This window comes from Panthera uncia, assembly GCF_023721935.1.
Source record: "Panthera uncia isolate 11264 chromosome A1 unlocalized genomic scaffold, Puncia_PCG_1.0 HiC_scaffold_17, whole genome shotgun sequence".
In the NCBI taxonomy this organism is placed as follows: domain Eukaryota; kingdom Metazoa; phylum Chordata; class Mammalia; order Carnivora; family Felidae; genus Panthera; species Panthera uncia.
The window spans coordinates 57,624,840-57,645,522 of NW_026057577.1; the positions used below are offsets into that span (position 1 = coordinate 57,624,840).

Below are 20,683 nucleotides of genomic sequence, written 5' to 3' on the forward strand. Positions count from 1 at the left end.
GTAGTGTACATTCTTGATGGAGGAAATTTATGTGTTAGTATGTTATTAGGGAGCTTTTTTCCCCCTCCCCTAAATAAACGAGACCATTTTCCTCAAAATCTTTAGGAGCATTCTTCACATAGGTGAAGTTGCTTTAGACTGTGAGTAGCGGTTTCTTACGGATACTACCTTCTTAACTCTTAGTTTCTCTTTGAGATTTCGTTGTTGTTGTAGTATCTTTTGCTAAATCCCCAGTGTCCATAGTGTTATATACATTTTTTGATACTAAAGGTTTTGGTTTTGTATGTGTATGTGTACACAGATCATGTATTTTATTTATTCAATATATAATATATGCATTTATTTAATAATTAGTTTTTAATGGGCAGACATTGGCCTAGCATTTTTAGGTATAGGTTCTTTGACTTAGTGGAAAAACATAGTTTGGATGGGAGAGGTGGGGGTTGGAAGAACATTCTGCAAGGAATTTGGTAAATAGAGATTGAATGGGAAAGGTGATTAATTTTAACTGAGTGGCTAACTAAAGTGCTAGATGTTTAGAGTTAGGCGTGTTTTGTTTTATAAATTTATCACTTTCTGAGGTTTTTAGAAGTAATACAGTATCTCTTAATCCTGTTGAGTTGACAGATCTCTTAACTTTATTTAAAGAGGACTCATTATATGAAGAAGCATCTGGAAACATCTAGTACCAGCTCAGTAATCTTTTTAGATTTCATAGAATGGCGATACTTTTTTAATAAGCTATTTTCAAGTAGTGTCAACCTGTTAATGATTTCAAAGTTGACTAGTGCTTTCACACTGTAGTAGTAATTATAATGAAAGAGAACATTTATTGAGGATTTATTTGTGCCAGGAACACTGCAAATCCCTTTGTATACATGATGTTATTAACTCCTAACTATACTGTGAAACAGGTACTGTATTATCTAGTTTTATGGATAAGGAAACCAAAGCTTGGAGAATTTGAGTAACTTGTTCAAGATTACACAGAAATTAGGGTGGCAGTTGGATAGCTTGATTCTAGAGTCTAGAATATAGAATTCAATGTTATGCCACCTACAAAGTACCAAAATGAAGACGTAATTCACATTTTAAACCCAAATAAGATGAAGATATACTTTGAAAGGTTCTTTTCTTGAAACAAATAATTTTACTCTATAAAGGTATTGAAGCAATTAGAATGATCACATGAAATGAATCTTAACCTTTTTGAGTATATTCTTGAATTAAAAGGAAAACAAGTCCTTCATTTTTTTTTTTAATTTATTTATTTTTGAGAGAGACAAAGATGGTGTGAGCGGGGGAGGACAGAGAGAGAGGGAGACAGAATCCCAAGCAGGCTCTATGCTTATCAGCACAGAGCCTGATGTGGGGCTTGAACTCATGAAACCAAGAGATCATGAGCTGAGCCAAAACCAAGAATCAGACGCTGAACCAGCTGAGCCACCCAGGTGCCTCATCAAGCCTTTTAAAGTTCAGTTAGTGAAGATAATTATCCTGTTTAAAAGCTGTTTATGTTAGGTGTCTATGTTGTAATGCAGAGCTTATCAAGAAGTGTATTGTTGGGGCACCTGGGTGGCTCAGTTGGTTTAGTGTCTGACTTCAGCTCAGGTCGTGAACTCCCAATTCATGAGTTTGAGCCCCATGTCAGGGTCTGTGCTAACCCTCCAGGTTAGGGCCTGGAGCCTGCTTCACATTCTCTGTCTCCCTCTCTCTCTGCCCCTCCCCTGTCATGCTCGCTCGCTCTCTCTCTCTCTCTCTCTCTCAAAAATAAACATTAAAAAAATTAAAAATATATATATTGTAGTGATAGTTGTAAATTTAGGTCCACCAGTAGCAGATTTGAGTGCTGAATAAAGCATATGGAAATAATGTATGAGGTAGAGTCATTCAACTTGGAAATCATGTAAAGAAAATGTCCGAAAAGTTTCTTTAAATGTTACATGTACACCTGGAATTCACCAAGTGGATTGGAATGGGATTGAAATTAGGAATATAGAATCATGTATTTCACATTGCCTTGCCTTTCTATATATTTTCGTGATCACTGTATAAGTGGACTGATTGTTTAGTAAGTAGGCCTGAACATTTTACTTTATTTTGGGATACAAATAAGTGATTTATTTATCATGGTTTTTGGTTACTATGAAACATTCAGAAAAAAATTTTAATAGATTGCCAAAAATTAAATTATATTTGATCTATATTTGGAAGAATTTTTATGAACTTTACACATATCCATATTGTTTCTTTCTTTAAGTGAATTAGGAGATAAAACTTTAAAAATTATTTCTCTTAAGATTGAAATTTAAATTAAAGTGTTGTGAATATTTCAAACTTTTCTTAGGCAGTTGGATGCTCTTTAGTGTTAAAAAATAATAATTTTCCATTTCATGGTATTTTAAAATCTGCTTTTAAGCCATTGACAGAACAGCTTTTATTTTGAACCAAAAGGTCTTGAGTAAATTTATAAGTAAGCTAGCTTTTCTGAGTTAGAAATCCTAATGGCAATAAAGTTAATTTTGAATAGTTTTCTCTGTGTAATAGAGCAGAGTGGAGGCTTTTTTTTCTTTATTTATTTTGAGAGAGAGAGTGTGAGTGAGGGAGAGACAGAAAGAGGGAGAGAGAGCATCCCAACTAGGCTTCACATTCAGCGCAGAGCCCAACGTGGAGCTTGATCCCATGAACCGTGAGATCATGACCTGAGCCGATATCAAGAGTGGAACACTTAAATGACCGAGCCAACCAGGTGTCCCTGGAATTTAATTTTTATTTATTTACTTATTTATTTAATGTTTAAAAAACATTTTTTAAATGTTTAATTTTGAGAGAGAGTAAACCAACGAGCAGTGCTCATGTGTGTGTGGAGGAGGGCCAGAGAGAGAGGATAAGAGAATCCCAAGGAGGCTCTGTTCTTTTAGTGCAGAGCTCAAAGCAGGGCTGGATCTCTTGAACCCGTGAGATCATGACCTGAGCAGAAATCAAGAGTTGGACGCTTAACTGACTAAGCCATCCAAGCGCCCCTATAATGGAATTAGAAATGTGGAAGAGCTCCTATTTATCTTTAGATGAGAAATGGAAACAGAGGTTGATTAGCTCATTAGTTTATCTCTATAACCCAGGTGTCTTTACTTTTCTGCTAGCCCTCTTACTGTAGAGTTTGTGTATTTATCTAGTTAAGGCAAATTCAGAGGCATACCAGGATGTGTGTTTTTATCTTGTTTTATTAATATAAGTTTAAAAAAAAACATTTAAAAGATTTTAAAGTTTTTATTGTAAGTTGAGATTTTCATATTTAGATTTACTAGCTTATTTATTTATTTTTTAGTGTTTGTTTATTTTGAGAGATTCAGAACTCGAGTGGAGGAGGGGCAGAGAGAGAAGGAGAGAGGGAGAATCCCAAGAAGGTTCCACAGGGTTCAGTGTGCAGAGAGAGTGAGGCACAGGGCTCCAGCTCACAAACTGTGAGATCATGACCTGAGCCACGATCAAGAGATGCTTAACTGAGCTATTCAGCCACCCCTCATTTATTTTTAATCCAAGTAGTAGTGTGTTGGCATATTTTTGTTGTATTGGTAGTTTACACTGAACATTATTTTAACTTTTGAAAAAAAATTATTTCCTTTAATGCAGCCTGTGAATAAATTTTTTCAATCCTTTTAAAAAGTTACTAATTATAACGGGTAAATGTAGTTCTTTAGGATCAAAGCATAGTTACATGATACTCACACTCTTTAGTTTAGGTCTGTCAGGAAATGTAATTTTTAACAACATATATGAAGAGTTTTCCATTAACTGTGTTGAGTAAAAGAAAGGTCTGCCACAGCAGCTGAAATGCATTATGGTATACCTTTAAAAATTTTTTTAAATCCTCTACCAAAACATCATTTTTACCCCAGCACTTGGAAAAATGGATAATTCTATGAAGATGAATAATCCTTAGAAATCGACTATATAGTCCCTGATATTACTACTGTATTAGTGTTTTCAATTCAGTGATTCTAATGAATTTTATTGCTTGAAAATTTTATAACGAGATTGCACAGGGCACTTGTCAAGTTTTCATTCTTTTGTCTACTCTGGGAGGAGTCTGCAGCCGCACTGTGTAAAAATGTAATTCTTAGTGTAGTAGGATCTTTTTCCTCCCAAGACCTGGTTCTTTTCCTGACAAGGCCTTGAATCAGCAGACACAGCACATGGTTCCTTCTCAAGAAAGAATCCCATAAGGCACTGCTTCTCTTGTAATGGCCCATTAGGAGAGGGACAAAAGAATTTTTAGGACTTTTTATCCTGTGTATACTGTTTGCAAATCAAAAGTGTAAGAAACAGCAATGTTTTGAAAAATACTAAATGGAAACATGGGGTAGAATACAATTTGCTCTTGGAAGAATTTTTTCATTTACAATTTTTGTTGAATTAATTAATAAATGGAATGTAAACATTTTTCTATTTTGTTTTTTGATTCCACAGTCCACGCTGTAACACTGTTTCTAAATATCTTCGGATGCTTGGCTTGGTTTTGTGTTGATCCTACAAGAGGGGTTGATTTTGGATTGAGTATCCTGTGGTTCTTGCTTTTTACTCCTTGTTCATTTGTCTGTTGGTACAGACCACTTTACGGAGCTTTCAGGTAAAATGTGTGTATTTTAAAATATACTCTTTAAAACTTGTGAAGTAAATAGTTTGTAATTAACCTTACATATTTTGAGAAGGCAAATTGACACGTTTTCATTAAAATTTTTATTGTATAACATACATTCAGATAAGTCCATATATAACATGCCTCTGTAGTCATTAGGTTTTGTAAATCACAAAATACCATTCATTTCTCCCACTTGAGAAAAAGATCAATCATAAAAATAAATGCAGGATAAATAAGAGTAGTCTTATATCTCAACATTTGTAGAGTATTCTATTCCATTTGATACATGTGACTTTAAGGAAGATTTTGCTCTTGTGGTTAAAACCACAAGGGGTGATTTACAGTCTGATTCTTAAATGAACCTGTGTAAGGTCAGTATACATGGGATATTTAAAGTAAGTCACTTTCACCAAGTAAGTGAAATTTTACCTAACAAGGTAATTATTTTTTCTGTGTAAATTCATTTCAGCTTTTCAAAAGGCAGCCACATTTGAAAACAATTAAGATTATAAGATTAAGTATAATATTTTGCATGATATATTTTAATTAATGGTTAGGATTAACGTTTCCAAAATGCTTGTTCTATGAGGTGTTCATAGGTGTTGCTGAAAAAGGGACTCATTAGCTTAAGTTTGGAAAAACTGGAAAATAAAATTTATTCATTTTGGATTTCTTAGATTCTTTTAAGAGCCTAGTGTGGTTTGTGATTTGACTATGAAACCATTATTATTATTATTTTTTGTGGAACACCTTGTTGAACTATTGCTTTAAGAAATAAACACTGGGAAGTGCTAATTTAGATAAACGTTCTGTATGAGTCCATATACTCAATCATTTATCAACTTATTTTTGAGTAAACTTGTTTGTAAGTAATGAACCTTTTTCAGCACTCAAGAATGAGGGTTGGCATTATTAGGAAATATGTATGTATTGTGCAGTTATTAGGAAATATGTATGGTATTGTGCAGATGTTATACTGGAGAAATTGGGGGGCCACATTCAGTTGTTTTTTGTTTTTTGTTTTCCATTTTAACATAGACTTTCTTTGATTAACCGGAGTGTGTATTCCTTCTGCATGGAATTAGAAACACAGATATGTAAACAGATGGGGGTGAAAAAACAACCCAGAAGGAAAAGGGAGAAGATGAGCGAATTTGGAGAGAAAGGGGATTATTTAACAGAAAACTAAAATGGTTAAAAATGGTATGAAAGGAAGAAAATAGATGGAAGGAGAAAAAGGAGGAAAGAATCTTTGGATAAGTTGGAATATGGGAGCTTGGTTAAATGGGGAGAGGTGACCCCTCTGGATGTCGGTTGGGGAGGGAAAAAAAAAAGAAACTGTTTACTCTTTCCATGATATAGGAAGAGAGTTACTGTTGCTCTCTTCCTTGTTACCTAAGCCTGGCTCACAAGGTTTTTTAATTTTCTGACATCTGGCTTTGGCTTCTGCCAGCCTACTTCCATCACATTACTAAGGTATTTGTAATGATGCTGGTGGGTAGGAATGGAATTGTCTTTGAGACTTTAAAAGTGATGTGAGACTAATGACTTTGGATTTTAAACCTTCTATGATTAATGTAGCCAAAGCAAACTACTAGAAGTTAGCTTTCTGCCTTTTATTACTTGAAGTCATTTGGTTCCTTTTCTTTGCTTTCTTTGCTAGTTGAAGTAAAAATGGTTTGTGGAACATTTTTACTTCTGTCATTACTAATCTGTAGGTTAAGTTCTTAGCTGCATCTCAGTCCTTTAGAGTTTATTCCACATATGTAAATTATCTAGGTTTTATGTTCAGAGCAGAACTGAGAGGAATAATACTTAATAGGGAAAGTTGAAATTAAAGTATTTTGAATCATTAGGATACCTTCTCAGTATGTAACTTTGGCATTTCTTTCATCCAGATTGCCAAGTGTTTCTGAGCCAAAGTCTTTCCTGCAGTTTCTGACAGATCTTTCCTTTAAATGTGAAAATCTCAAACCCAGATACATTAGATATGATTACTGATATTAAATATATGGCTTTAAATAGACTTTACTTTTCACATAAATGCTTTGAGATCAGTTTTGACAGGGATTATTGCCTTTGAGAAAGGGCAGAGTCAATATGCAAGTGTTTCATATTTTGTTTCAAGACTGATTAAGAAATGAAAACAAGCATCTGAGCATATTATGTAGGTCTATAGAAAATGGGTAACTAATATTTTTTAGGCCAAGCTCACATGTTTTTCAAAAGAAGATGTTATTGAAAGCTTTTAGTTTTCATTAATCAGACTCTAAAGTGAAGCTAATGTGCTTTTTAAAAGTTTTCAAGTTTTACTCTTCACTGGCTAATGATATTTTTGCCTCTTCTGCCATAAAATTATTTAAATATCTACTGAATTTTATTCCTTTAGGTTTCTCTAGAAGTGAAGAAAAGAATAGCAGTATGAAAAATATGTCAGGGACTGATTTTAGAATAAACCAGTCATTACAGACATACAAGTTAGGGGGCATTAGGTTTGAGAATGTGACCAGATTTATTTTTAAGTTGTGCAGTGAACTGATTTTTTTCATGTAGACGATGGTAACTCTAAGTATTGAGAGTAACTGTTAGCTTTGTGGTGGAGTGCTAAAAATAACTAGAGGACATATCAGGAAGTCTTTATATCTAGAATGCAAGAGAAATGTTGTCCCTTACTCAGTTGGAGTTGGATTTTTAATTGCCATTTGTGGTTTATCTCTTTTGCTTCCCTGTTGACTCACAGAGTAAAAGTAAATAATTCAGTATCTCAAGAAATTTCTTTATAAATGTTAACAATTAAGTTTGTTATCAAGAATTTGTTGTAATTTGTTTAATACAATGGCTGAGTATAGTAACTCTGAGAAGAAAAATATAATTGTTTTAACTGAATTATAAAATGCCTTTAGGTTGAATTAAAGTATTTGATAATACTCTTAAAGCCCAATGGAAAATTTAAATCTACATTTAAGTGATTATATCCAGTAATCACATATAATAAATTATACTGATAATTACATATAATTTTAAAATGTGATAAAGGTAGACTCTACTTAGCAAGAGTCATCATTTAATTGGTTATTATGCTTGAGAAGTTGGTTTTCCAGTGTCATCTGAGCTTCTGTTTCAATATTTCATTTTCAGGCTCATTATTGAATTCACTGGGTTCTTTCAGAGAGCTATTTATATTAAAATACATAACATTTTCCAACTGCTTTACAGTCATGAAATATCCTAAAGTTAAATAAATCATCCCTTGAACATTGGCCATATACTAAGCTGAAGATAATAAAGAAGACATGCTACTTGCCCCTAGAAATGTATAATATAAATGATTTAAAAGTAGGCTTTTCTGAAACTTTGGCTAGCAAAATTTATATATAAAAATTGGATGATATTCAATACCTCCCCCCCCCCCAAATACTTGAATTCTAAAGGAATTTAATACTGGTGGCATACCTTATGATAGATCTCAGTATATAAGATCAAGTAATTTCAAGTTAGTCTTCTTGGATTACCTTTTCGAGGATTTAAGTTTTTAATAAATATTTTTGTCTGAAACTGGGGGAAAAAAACCAACAACCCTGCTTTTATTGGCACCATTGGATTAGAATGTTCATGAAAAAGATGGTTTTCAAACTGTATAAAATATTATTCTGTATGACTTATCTTAGTTTTCCACCAAGAAGCTAGTTTTACTGATAATGCTTATAGGACTTAGTCCTTCCATAAGGTTATCCTTCTGCCTGAATCTGAAGGACAGTACAGAGAAGTCTCAAGTATATTTGCTTTTAAAAGTTAAGTTTATTAGCTATCAGAATTAAATCTAGAATTATCATTTACATATTTTAAAAAGATTGTAACTTTGTTTTTAATTTTAGGCTTCCACAAATGACTAAGCATTATGTAAATACTTTAAAATATTAGATCATTATTAATGAGGCAGTGTTTTGTTGAAAAAATTACTGGAAACAGACTGAGAAGGGTGAGGATCCTGGCGTCTCCAGTTAAAAGTTGTGAGCTCCGAGGAAAATGCAGTAAAATCTTAGTACCTCAGTTTATGGAATGTAAACACGGGATGATATTTGCAGAGTTGATAAGATGATTAGAAGTAATACTTGCAAAATATTAGATTTATAGGTTGTCAACAAATGGTGGCTGGAATTAATGTTTTGCTTTTGTGTTTTGACTTTATGATTTACTTTTGATCTGTAAAACTGTTATTTGTTATAAATCATCTTTCACTGCTTTTAGTTCATTGTCCTCTGGTGCCCTAGTCTGAGCTAAAGGAAATAATAATTGACACTAAGATGTGTGTAGAAAGTATGACAATCTAGTCTTTTAATTAGGAGTTTTTTGTTTTATGACTGATTTATATCTGCCATCTATTTTTATGTATTACTTACTATATAAAACATATTTGTTACATACCTTTTTCTTTATTTGCCTTTTAGATTAATAAATTCTTTTTGGGGGGGGGAGGGAAGAAAGAGCACATGGGTGTGAGCAAGGGAGAGTCTTAGGGAGAGGGATAGAGAGAATCTTAAGCAGGCTCAGTGACCATCATGAAGCCCCACAAGGGGCTCAATCTCACAAACATGAGATCATGATCTGAGCTGAAATCAAGAATTGGATGCTTAACCAACTGAGCCACTCAGGCACCCCAATAAGTTCTATTTTTTTTAATTTATATTTTTTCTCTGTGGTTCATTTGTTTATATATAAGTCTACTGGCAATGAATTCCCTCAGATCTTTTTTTTTTTGTGTAATTCAAAACATGTTCATTTCCACTTTATTGAGGTATAATTGACAAAATTATAATACATTTAAAATGTACAGTGTGATGTTGTGATAGTCATATATGTTGTGAGACAATTCCCACAATTGGATGAACATGTCCATCACCTCACATATTTACCTTTTTTTTTTTTTTTTTTCCCAAACGTCTATTTTTGAGAGAGAGGGAGAGAGAGCATGAGTGGGGAATGAGTAGAGAGCGAGGGAGACACAGAATCCGAAGCTGGCTCCATGCTCTGAGCTGTCAGCACAGAGCCTGACACGGGGCTCAAACTCACAAATCGTGACATCATGACCTGACCTGAAGTCGGACACTTAACTGACTGAGCCACCCAGGCGCCCCTGCCCGCCCCTTTCTTTTTGATGAGAACTCCTAAGATCTACTCTCCCAGCAAATTTCAATTATACAGTATAGTATTATCAACTACAGTCATTATATTCTACATTAGATCCTCAGATCTTACTGATTTTATAGCTGAAAGTTTGTACCTTTTAATCAACATCTGCCCATTTCCCTCATCCCCTGGCAACCACCATTGTACTGTGTTTCTTTTTTTTTTTTTTTTTTAATTTTTTTTTTCAACGTTTTTAATTTATTTTTGGGATAGAGAGAGACAGAGCATGAACGGGGGAGGGGCAGAGAGAGAGGGAGACACAGAATCGGAAACAGGCTCCAGGCTCCGAGCCATCAGCCCAGAGCCCGACGCGGGGCCCGAACTCACGGACCGCGAGATCGTGACCTGGCTGAAGTCGGACGCTTAACTGACTGCGCCACCCAGGCGCCCCATTGTACTGTGTTTCTATGAGTTCAACTTTTTTTTTTTCTGATTCCACGTGTGATATCGTTCATTATTTATCATTCTCTGTCTGGCTTATTTCACTTAGCATAATGTTCTCCATAATGCATACAGTCATAAATGACAGGATTTCCTTCTAAGGCTGAGTACTGTTCCATTGTATATAAACCATTCTTCCATCGATGGACATTTAGGTGGTTTCCATTCCTTGGCTGTTGTGAATAGTGCTGCGATGAACATAGGATTACATGTGTTTCTTTGAGATAATGACTGTGTTATCTTTTGATAACTGCCTCGAAATGGATTTGCTAGATTGTACAGTAGTTCTATTTTTAATTTGTTGAGGAATCTCCATGTTGTTTTCCATGGTGGTTGCATCAGTATACATTCCCACCAGCAGTGCACAGCTGTATATCCTTGTCAACACTTATTTCTTATCTTTTTGATAATAGCCTTTTTAACAGGTTAGAGGTGGTAAATGATTTTGGCTTTGATTTGCATTTCTCTGATGATTAGTGATGTTGAGCACCTTCTCATCTACCTGTTAACTATCTGTGTGTCTTCTGTGGAAAAATGTCTATTCAGATCTTATGCTCATTTTTCTTAATTGGATTTTTCTTTTGCTATTGAATTGTATCAGTTCTTTTTATATTTTGGATATTAATATTTTACGATATAAATTATTTCCAAATATTTTCTCCCATCCATTAGGTTTCCTTCACTATGCAGAAGCTTTGTATTTGATGTAGTTCCACTTGTTGAATTTTTCTTTTGTTATTTTTGCTTTTAGTGTAAAATCCAAAAAAGCATCACCAGGAATGGTGTCAAGGGGCTTGCCACCTATGTTTTCTTCTATGAGTTTTATGGTTTCAAGTGATTCATTTAAGTCTTAAATCAGTTTTCAGTTCATTTTTGTGTATGGTGTAAAATAGTGGTCTCATTTTATTCTTTTGCATGTGGCTGTCCAGTTTTTCCGACACCATTTATTGAACCCTGTTATACGCCATTGTTTGTATTTGGCTCCTTTGTGTGGTACGTTAACTTACGTTAATACATATATGTATTTGGGTTTGTTTCTGGGCTATTTTGTTCCATTAATCTCTGTGTTTGTAGGTCACTGCTGTACTCTGGATTAGTATAGCTTTGTAATTAGGAATTGTGATGCAGCTTGGTCCTTCTTTCTCAAGATTGCTGTGGTGATTCATAGTCTTTTATGGTTCAGTACAAATTTTAGGATTGTTCTATTTTTGTGAAAAATGCCACAATATTGATGGGGATTTTGTGGAATCTGTTGATTGCTTTGAAGAGTGTGGACATTTTGACGTTATTAATTTTTCCAGTGTACAAGCATGGTGTATCTTTCCATTTATTTGTGGTGGTGTCAGTTTCTTTAATCAATCTCTTAAAGTTTTCAGTGTGAGGGTCTTTCACTTTCTAGGTTAAATTTATTCCTAGGTATCTTACCTTTTTGATGCAATTTTAAATAAGATTTTCTTAATTTCTCTGATTTTTCTTAATTTCTCTTTCTGATAGTTTGTTATTAGTGTATGGAAACACAGATTTTTATATACTGATTTTATATCCTATAACTTGACTGAATTTATTTGAACAGTTTTTCAGTTGAGTCTGTAGGGTGTTCTATATATCAAATGATGTAATCTGCAAATGGTGATAGATTTATTTCTTCCATTTTGGGTGCCTCTGATTTCTTTCTCTTGCTTAACTTCTTTGACTAGAACTTCTAATACTGTGTTGAAGAAAAGTAGCAAGGGTAGGCATCCCTGTCTTGTTAATTTTAGAGGAAAGGCTTTCAGCTTTTCCCTACTGAATATGATGTTAGCTGTGGGCTTGTTATATGTGACCTTTATTATATTGAGGCATGTTCACTTTACATCCACTTTGTTGAGAATTTTTAATCATACATGTATGTTGAATTTTGTGAAATACTTTTTCTGTACCAGTTAAGATGATCATACGATTTTAATCTTTCATTTTGTTAACATGGTATATCACTTTGTTTTTGTTGTTGTTTTTAATATTTTTTTTTTCAATTTTTATTTTATTTTCCTTTTTTTTTTCAGGAATAGAATTTAGTGATTCATTACTTACATATAACACCCAGTGCTCATCCCAACAAGTGCCCTCCTTAGTGCTTATCACCCATTTAGTTCATCCCCCCACCCAACACCTGTCTAGCAACCTTCAGTTTGTTCTAAGAGTCTTTATGGTTTGTCTCTCTCTCTGTTTTTATATTATTTTTGCTTCCCTTCCCTATGTTTATCTGTTTTTTTCTTAAATTCCACGTATGAATGAAATCATATGATATTTGTCTTTATCTGACTTATTTCGCTTAGCGTAATACACTCTAGTTCCTTCCACATTGTTGCAAATATATATATATACACACACACACATACACACCACATCTTAATGCATTCGTCAGTCGATGGACATTTGGGTTCTTGCCATACTTTGGCTACTGTTGATAGTCCTGCTCTAAACATCGGGGTGCATGTGCCCCTTTGAATCAGTATTTTCATATCTTTTAGATAAGTACCTAGTAGTGTAGTCATTGGGTCAGAGAGTAGTTCTATTTTTCACTTTTTGAGGAACCTCCATACTGTTTTCCACAGTGGCTGCACCAGTTTGCATTCCCACCGGCAGTGCAAAAGGGTTGCTCTTTCTCTGCATCTTCACCAATATCTTTTGTTTCCTGAGTTGTTCATTCTAGCCATTCTGACAGGTGTGAGGTAGTATCTTACTGTGGTTTTGACTTGTATTTCCCTGATGATGAGTAATGATGAGCATCTTTTCATGTGTCAATTAGCCATCTGGATCTCTTCTTTGGAAAAGTGTCTATTCCTGTCTTTTGCCCATTTCTTTACTGGATTATTTGTTTTTTGGGTGTTGAGTTTGATAAGTTCTTTATAGATTTTGGATACTAACCTTTTATCTGACATGTCATTTGCAAATATATTCTCCCATTCCGTCGGTTTCTTTTCAGTTTTGATTGTTTCCTTCACTGTACAGAAGCTTTTTATCTTGGTGAGGTCTCAATAGTTCATTTTTGCTTTTATTTCTCTTGCCTCTGGGGACATGTCAAGTAAGAAGTTGCTGTGGCTGAGGTCAAAAAGGTTGTTGACTTGTTTCTCGTCTAGGATATTTATGGCTTCCTGTCTTACATTTAGTCCTTTCATCCATTTTGAGTTTATTTTTCTGTGTGGTATAAGAAAGTGGTCCAGGTTCATTCTTCTGCATGTTGCTGTTCAGTTTTCCCCATACCATTTGCTGAAGAGACTGTCATTTTTCCATTGGATATTCTTTCTTGCTTTGTCAAAAATTAGTTGGCCATACGTTTGTGGGTCCATTTCTGGGTTCTCTCTTCTGTTCCATTGATCTGTGTGTCTGTGTTTGTGCCAGTACCATGCTGTCTTGATGAGTACAGCTTTGTAATACAGCTTGAAGTCTGGAATTGTGATGTGTCCAGTTTTGGTTTTCTTTCTCAACATTACTTTGGCAATTCATGGTCTTTTATGGTTCCATACAAATTTTAGAATTGTTTATTTTAGCTCTGTGAAGAATGCTGGTGTTATATTGATCAGGATTGCATTGAATAGGTAGGTTGCTTTGTGTAGTATCGACATTTTAGCAATATTTGTTCTTCCGATCCATGAGCATTTCTTTTTGTCTTCTTCAATTTCTTTCATAAGCTTTCTATCATTTTCAGTGTATACATCTTTTACGTCTTTGTTAGGTTTATTCCTAGGTATTTTAAAAGGTTTTCAGTGCAATTATAAATGGGATCAATTCCTTGATTTCTCTTTCTGTTTGATTATTGGTGTATAGAAATGCACCTCATTTCTATACATTGATTTTATATCCTGTGACTTTGCTGAATTCATGTATCAGTTCTAACAGTTTTTTGGTGGAGTCTTTTTTATCAGGTCATCTGTGAGGAGTGAAAGTTTGACTTCCTCCTTCCTGATTTGGATGCCCTTTATTTCTTTTTGTTGTCTGATTTCTGTGGCTAAGACTTCCGGTACTATGTTGAATAACAGTGGTAAGAGTGGACATCCCTGTCAGGTTTCTGACCTTAGGGGGAAAGCTGTCCATTTTTCCCCATTGAGGATGATATTAGCTGTGGGTCTTTTATATATGGCCTTTATGATCTTGAGGTATATTTCTTATATCCCTACTTTCTTGAGGGTTTTTGTGAAGAAAGGTTGCTGTATTTGGTCATTTGCTTTTCTGCATCTATAGAAAGGATCATGTGGTTCTTATCCTTTCTTTTATTAATGTTATGTATCACTTTGATTTGCAGATATTGAACCAACCCTTCATCCCAGGACTAAATCCCACTTGATGGTGGTGAATAATTCTTTTAATGTATTGTTGGATCTGGTTTGCTAGTATCTTGTTGAAAATTTTTGCATCCATGTTCATCAGGGAAATTGGTCTGTAGTTCTCCTTTTTGTTGGAGTCTTTGGTTTTGGAATCAAGGTAATGCTGACCTCATAGGATGAGTTTGGAAGTTTTCCTTCCATTTTTGTTTTCTTGGAATAGCTTCTAAAGAAGAAGCTGGATTCTTGTTTGTTGGGAGATATTTGATTACTGATTCAATTTCTTTACCGGTTATGGGTCTGTTCAGATTTTCTATTTCTTCCTGTTTTAGTTTTTGGTAGTTTGTATGTTTCTAGGAATTTGTCCATTTTTTCCCAGATGCCCAATTTGTTGGCATATAATTGTTCACAATATTCTTTTAGTATTGTTTGTATTTCTGTAGTGTTGGTTGTGATCCCTCCTCTTTCATTTGTTATTTTATGTATTTGGGTCCTGTCCTTTTTCTTTTTGATCAGTCTGGCTAGGGCTTTATCAATTTTGTTAATTCTTTCAAAGAACAAGGCTTCTGGTTTCGTTGATCTGTTTTGTTTTTTTAATTTCAGTATCATTATTTTCTAATCTTTATTATTTCCCTTCCGTTGGTGGTTTTGGGCTTTATTTGTTGTTCTCTTTCCAGCTTCTTTAGGTGTAAGGTCAGGTTGTGCATATGAGGCCTTTCTTCATTCTTTAGAAAGGCCTGAATTGCTATATACTTCCCTCTTATGACTGCCTTTGATGCATCCCAGAGGTTTTGGACTGTTGTGTTTTCATTTTTATTGGCTTCCATGTACTTTTGAATTTCCTCTTTAATTTCTTGGTTAACCCATTTGTTCTTTAGTCGGATGTTGTTGTTGTTTTTTAGTTGTTTTTTTTTTTGTTACTGTTTTTATTTATCTTTGAGACAGAAAGCACGAGCTAGGGAGGGGCACAGAGAGAGGGAGATAGATCCAATGTGGGCTCTGTGCTGACAGCAGAGAGCCTGATGCAGGGCTCAAACTAAAAAACCATGAGATCATGACCAGAGCTGAAATTGGACGCTTAGCCAACCGACTGACCCAGGCACCCCAGTAGGATGATCTTTAATCTCCAAGTATTCATGGTCTTTCCAATTTTTTTCTTATGGTTGATTTCAAGTTTTATAGCATTATGGTCTGAAAATATGCATGGTATGATCTTGATCTTTTTGTACTTGTTGAGGGCTGATTTGTGATGCAGTATGTTATCTATTCTGGAGAATGTCCCATGTGCACTAGAGAAGAATGTGTATTCTGCTTTAGGATGAAATGTTTTGAATATATCTGTTAAGTCCATCTGGTCCAGTGTATCATTCAAAGCCATTGTTTCCTTGTTGATTTTCTGTTTAGATGATCTATCCATTGTTGTAAGTGGGGTGTTGAAGTCCCCTACTATTATGATATTATTATCGATGAGCTTCTTTATATTTGTGATTAATTGTTTTATACATTTGGGTGCTTTCTAGTTGGGGGCATATATATTTATAGTTGTTAGATCTTCTTGATAGATAGACCCCTTAATTGTGATATAATGCCTTTTATCTGCTGTTACACTTTTTATTTCAAAATCTAGTTTGTCTGATATAAATATGGCTACTCCAGCTTTCTTTTGATGTCCATTAGCATGATAGATGGTTCTCCATCCCATTAGTTTCAATCTGCAGGTGTCTTTAGGTCTAAAATGAGACCCTTGTAGGCAGCATATAGTTGAGTCTTGGTTTGTTTGTTTGTTTGTTTGTTTGTTTTAAATGGTACCATTCTGGTACCATCTCTCTCTTTTGGGGCATTTAGTTAATTTACATTTAGAGTGATAATTGAAAGATATTCAGTGGCATTGTGTTGCCTGTAGAGTTGGTGTTTCTGGTGATGCTCTCTGTTCCTTTCTAGTCTTTGTTGCTTTTGGTCTGTTTTGTTTTGTTTTGTCTTTTCTCCACTCAAAGAGTCCCCCCTTAAAATTTTTTGCAGGGCTGGTTTAGTGGTCACAAACTCCTTTAGTTTTTGTTTGTCTGGGAAGCTATTTATTTATTTATTTATCTCCTTCTATTTTGAATGACAGCCTTGCTGGATAAAGAATTCTTGGCTGCATATTTTTGTGATTCAGCATGTTGAATATATCCTGCCACTCCTTTCTGGCCTGCCAAGTTTCTGTGGATAGATCTCCTGCAAACCTGATCTGACTTACCTTGTAGTTAAGGTCTTTTTTTCTCTTGCTTTCATAATTCTTCCTTTCCGTGTTTTTTGTGAATTTGACTAGGTGATGGTCAGTTTTTGTTGAATCTAATGGGAGTTCTCTAAGTTTCTCAGATTTTGATGTCTGCCTCCTTCCCCACATTAGGAAGGTTTGCAGCTATAATTTGCTCACATAAACCTTCTGCCCTTTTTCTCTTTCTTCATCTTCTGGGACTCCTGTGATTCAGATTCCTTTTTAATAAGTCACTGAGTTCTCCAAGTCTTGTGTCATGATCTTTTGCCTTTGTTTCCCTCTTTTTTTCTGTTTCATTGTTCTCCATAATTTTATCTTCTGTTATGTTGATTTGCTCCTCTGCGTTGTCCATCCTTGCTGTTATGGCATACATTCAAGATTGTATCTCAGCGATACCATTTTTAACTTGAGCCTGACTAGATTTTACTTCTTTTATTTCCACAGAAAGGTATTCTCTAGTGTCTTACATGCTTTTTCAACCCCACCTAGTATTCTTATAATTGTGGTTTTAAATTCTAGTTCAAATATCTTATATCTGTGTTGATTACATCCTTGGCTGTCATTTCTTATTGCTCTTTCTTTTGGGATGAATTCATCAATCTGGAGGAAGAAAAATTAATAAAATAAAAAGATAAAAATTTAAAAATTTAAAAAAAATTTAAAAATTAAAGGAACCTAGATCTTAGGTTTGTTTTGGTCTGATTGTTGAAAGAAGCTTGATAGAATGAGAAAAAAGGGAAAGGAAAGAAAAAGTTTAAAGAGTAAAAAAATTTTAATAAAATAGATGAAATTTTTTTTCAGAATTAAAAAAAAATTAAAAAAGAATTTGCTTTTTGTGTATCCAAGAAAGAGAAAGAAAAGAAAGAAAAAAGAAAACAATTTAAGCAAAAACAGAAGCAAAGAAAATGAATAAGTGAACCAGCAAACAGAATGAAACCTGAATCAAGTTAGATCCAGTTTCCCCTAGAACTTAGAACTTAGAAGCACTCTGTAGCCCATACACTAAGCAGGATTTGTGCTGGTCTTCTGGGGGATATTCTTGGAGGGTGCATTTGGGCAGGACTTGGTGTAATAGCTCCCTTCTCCATGAGGTGGTGCTGCTTATCTTACCTGGGTGGATCGGTCTGCATGTACACATGCATGTGTACAGTAGAGGTGGAAATGGCTTCCCCCAGCTCCCTAGTCTCACTGACCCCTCATCAGGCACCCTTTTTTTGTTTTAGGTCTCTGTCCTCTCCCTGCCTCTCTCTACCTTGTCCTTGTCCAAGCTGTGCGCCTGCCAGGTGGCACCTCCCTCCAGAGTTTTATCTCACATAGGTTGTGTTTCAAAACTCCACACTTCAGAGACTCTTGTGGCTTGGACCCACACCAACTCTCTGGGGGAGAGAGAGAGTTGGGTGGGTGCCAGCTTGCCCCAGGAACCATTCCTGTGATTTTACATTGGGCGAGGAGAGTTGCAGAGGATCAGAGATTATGGTGCAACACCACACAGTGGGCACTGGGTTTTGCCACACTCTGAGGTTTTTAAAAAAAATTTTTTTTTTTACATTTATTTATTTTTGAGAAACAGAGTGAGACAAAGCGTGAGCAGGGGAGGGGCAGAGAGAGGAGACACAGAATCTGAAGCAGGCTCCAGGCTCTGAGCAAGCAGTCAGCACAGAGCCCGACATGGGGCTCGAACCCATGAACTGTGAGATCATGACCTGAGCCGAAGTCAGACGCTCAACTGACTGAGCCACCCAGGCACCCCCACACTCTGAGGTTTTTTTGCCCCAATACCAGCAAATGTGATACTCTCTGGGGTCTGATGGGACATTTGTCTGCAGGGAGGGTGTATGGCCACTACCAGATGCACTCCAAGCAGGGGAAACACCTCTTCCTGTGTGGCACACAGACCTCTCAGACCACTACCTGCTCCTGGGGATTTGCCCTACTTCTTCACCAGAGCACCGCCAGGCACTGAGCTCTGAACCTTCAGATGCTGTGCTCCACTGTTTATAGGATCCTGATGGCACTGAAACCCTCTCCTTTGTCCCTGTCAATGTTTTTGACCAAGAACCACATTTTCTTTGATCAGTCCCTTATGAGTGTTTTCACTCTTTCTTTCTCTCCAGCTACTTTCAGCGGGAGTGCTTTTCTTGCATGATCCCAATGCGTCTTATTCTTCCCCTTTCTCTCTCTATCCTCTCTCCACAAAAATGGCTCCCTACCTTCCTCGGCTTTTCTCTCCTCCAGTTCACCTCTCCACACCGTGTCCCTGCCAAGTTCTGTAGCTCAGGTTATGCAGATTGTTGCATTTATCCTCAGATCATTTCCTAGGTGTTCAAGATGGTTTGGTGCTGATCTAGTTGTGTTTCAGGGACAAGACAAGGTCAGGGTCTCCATGCTGTTCTGCCATCAACTCCTCTGATATATCACTTTGATATGTGGATGTCAGACCATCCTTTGCATCCCTGGAATAAATCTCATTTGATCATGGTGTATGATCCTTTAAATGTATAGTTGAATTTAGTGTGCTGTTTTTTATTAAGGATTTTTGCCCCTGTGTTCATCAGGGATATTAGTCTATAATTTTCTTGTAGTGTACTTGTATTATAGTGTATTTATTGTAATGTACCTGTACTTGGGTATCAGGGTAATCTTGGCCTTATAAAATGAGTTTCAAAGTATTTCCTTCTGTTCCATGTTTTGGGAAGAGTTTGAGAAGGATTGGTATTAATTCTTCTTCAAATGTTTGTTAGAATTCACCAGTGAAGCCATGTGGTCCTAGACTTTTGTTTGTTGGGAGGTTTTTGATTCCTAATTCAACCTCTTTATCAGATTTTCTCTTTCTTCATGATTCGGATTTGGTAGGTTGTATGTTTCTAGGAATTTATTTATTCTGTGTTATTTAATTTGTTGGAGTATAAACTCATGTATTCTTAGTTTCTTTCAAGTTTACTGTGTACACTTGAATCTTTTAAATAATAATAAAATTAATAGTTTTTCTCCTGGTGAAATTCTCTTGATGTGTTTGTATGCACACTTCAGTATCTAGATCACTTCGTGGGGTCTATTGGTAGTGTCTATTTTTTTTTTCCCTTGGTTTTCAGTCAGATGGTGCTACCTATTTGCATATTTAAGTGAGACTTAATTGGATCTGGACATGGTGAATAAAGAATTGTGGAGGCTTCTGATGATGTTCAGTTTCAGAGAAATTCCACCTTTTATTTTACTTGACAGAGTAGAAGTCAAAGGCTGAGCAGATTGAATGCTGAGTTGCAGTTACGTGTAATTTCTATCTCTGATTTTCCCCTGGTCCTAGAGATTAATCCTCTAAGGTTTTAAATTGAGGGCCTGGTATTTTCACTAGAACTTCTCCCCCAGCAAGTCCTGGACTCAAACAGTGTAAGCTTCTTATCTCTGGAGGGGAGAAGGGAGGGAGGGCAACATCCTCTCAGAGCATCGATAGTGTTAAAATTATTTCATCATGTTATTATTTTGCAAGTATACAATGGAGTTTTTCAGAAGCTACATGATGTGGTATTGGAGGTAGTTTGAATGCAGAAGCAGAGAATGCAGCTATCTTCATTTAAGCCACATAGGAAACAGGTTTTCGAAAATACAAAGTAATGCTGATCTTTTCATTATTTGGGGTGAGGGGGAATAGTTTTCACACAAAAAAAGTTACTTAAAAATGAATTAAATCTTTTATTTCTCAATTTTCATTCCTAATTTGGTAAATCAATTACTATAACCAGCAAAATAAAAAATTCCTGGTGATCCTCAACAAAAAAGAGGTCTTGATATCAAAAGCTTGAGAATTGCTGTTCTTTTTTTTTTTTTTCTTTTTAAACTAGGCTCCACACCCAAAGT

General features: G+C 35.4%; 1 protein-coding gene across 2 annotated transcripts in view; it reads left to right on the plus strand.

The window, feature by feature from the left end:
• Positions 1–20,683, plus strand: part of SCAMP1 (secretory carrier membrane protein 1) — a 130,371-nt gene that overhangs the window by 57,806 nt on the left and 51,882 nt on the right. For both annotated transcript variants that reach the window (XM_049649707.1, XM_049649709.1), the window contains exon 6: positions 4,471–4,630. In XM_049649707.1, coding sequence (XP_049505664.1) covers positions 4,471–4,630 — 160 coding nt within the window. The remainder of the gene's footprint in view (positions 1–4,470; positions 4,631–20,683) is intronic.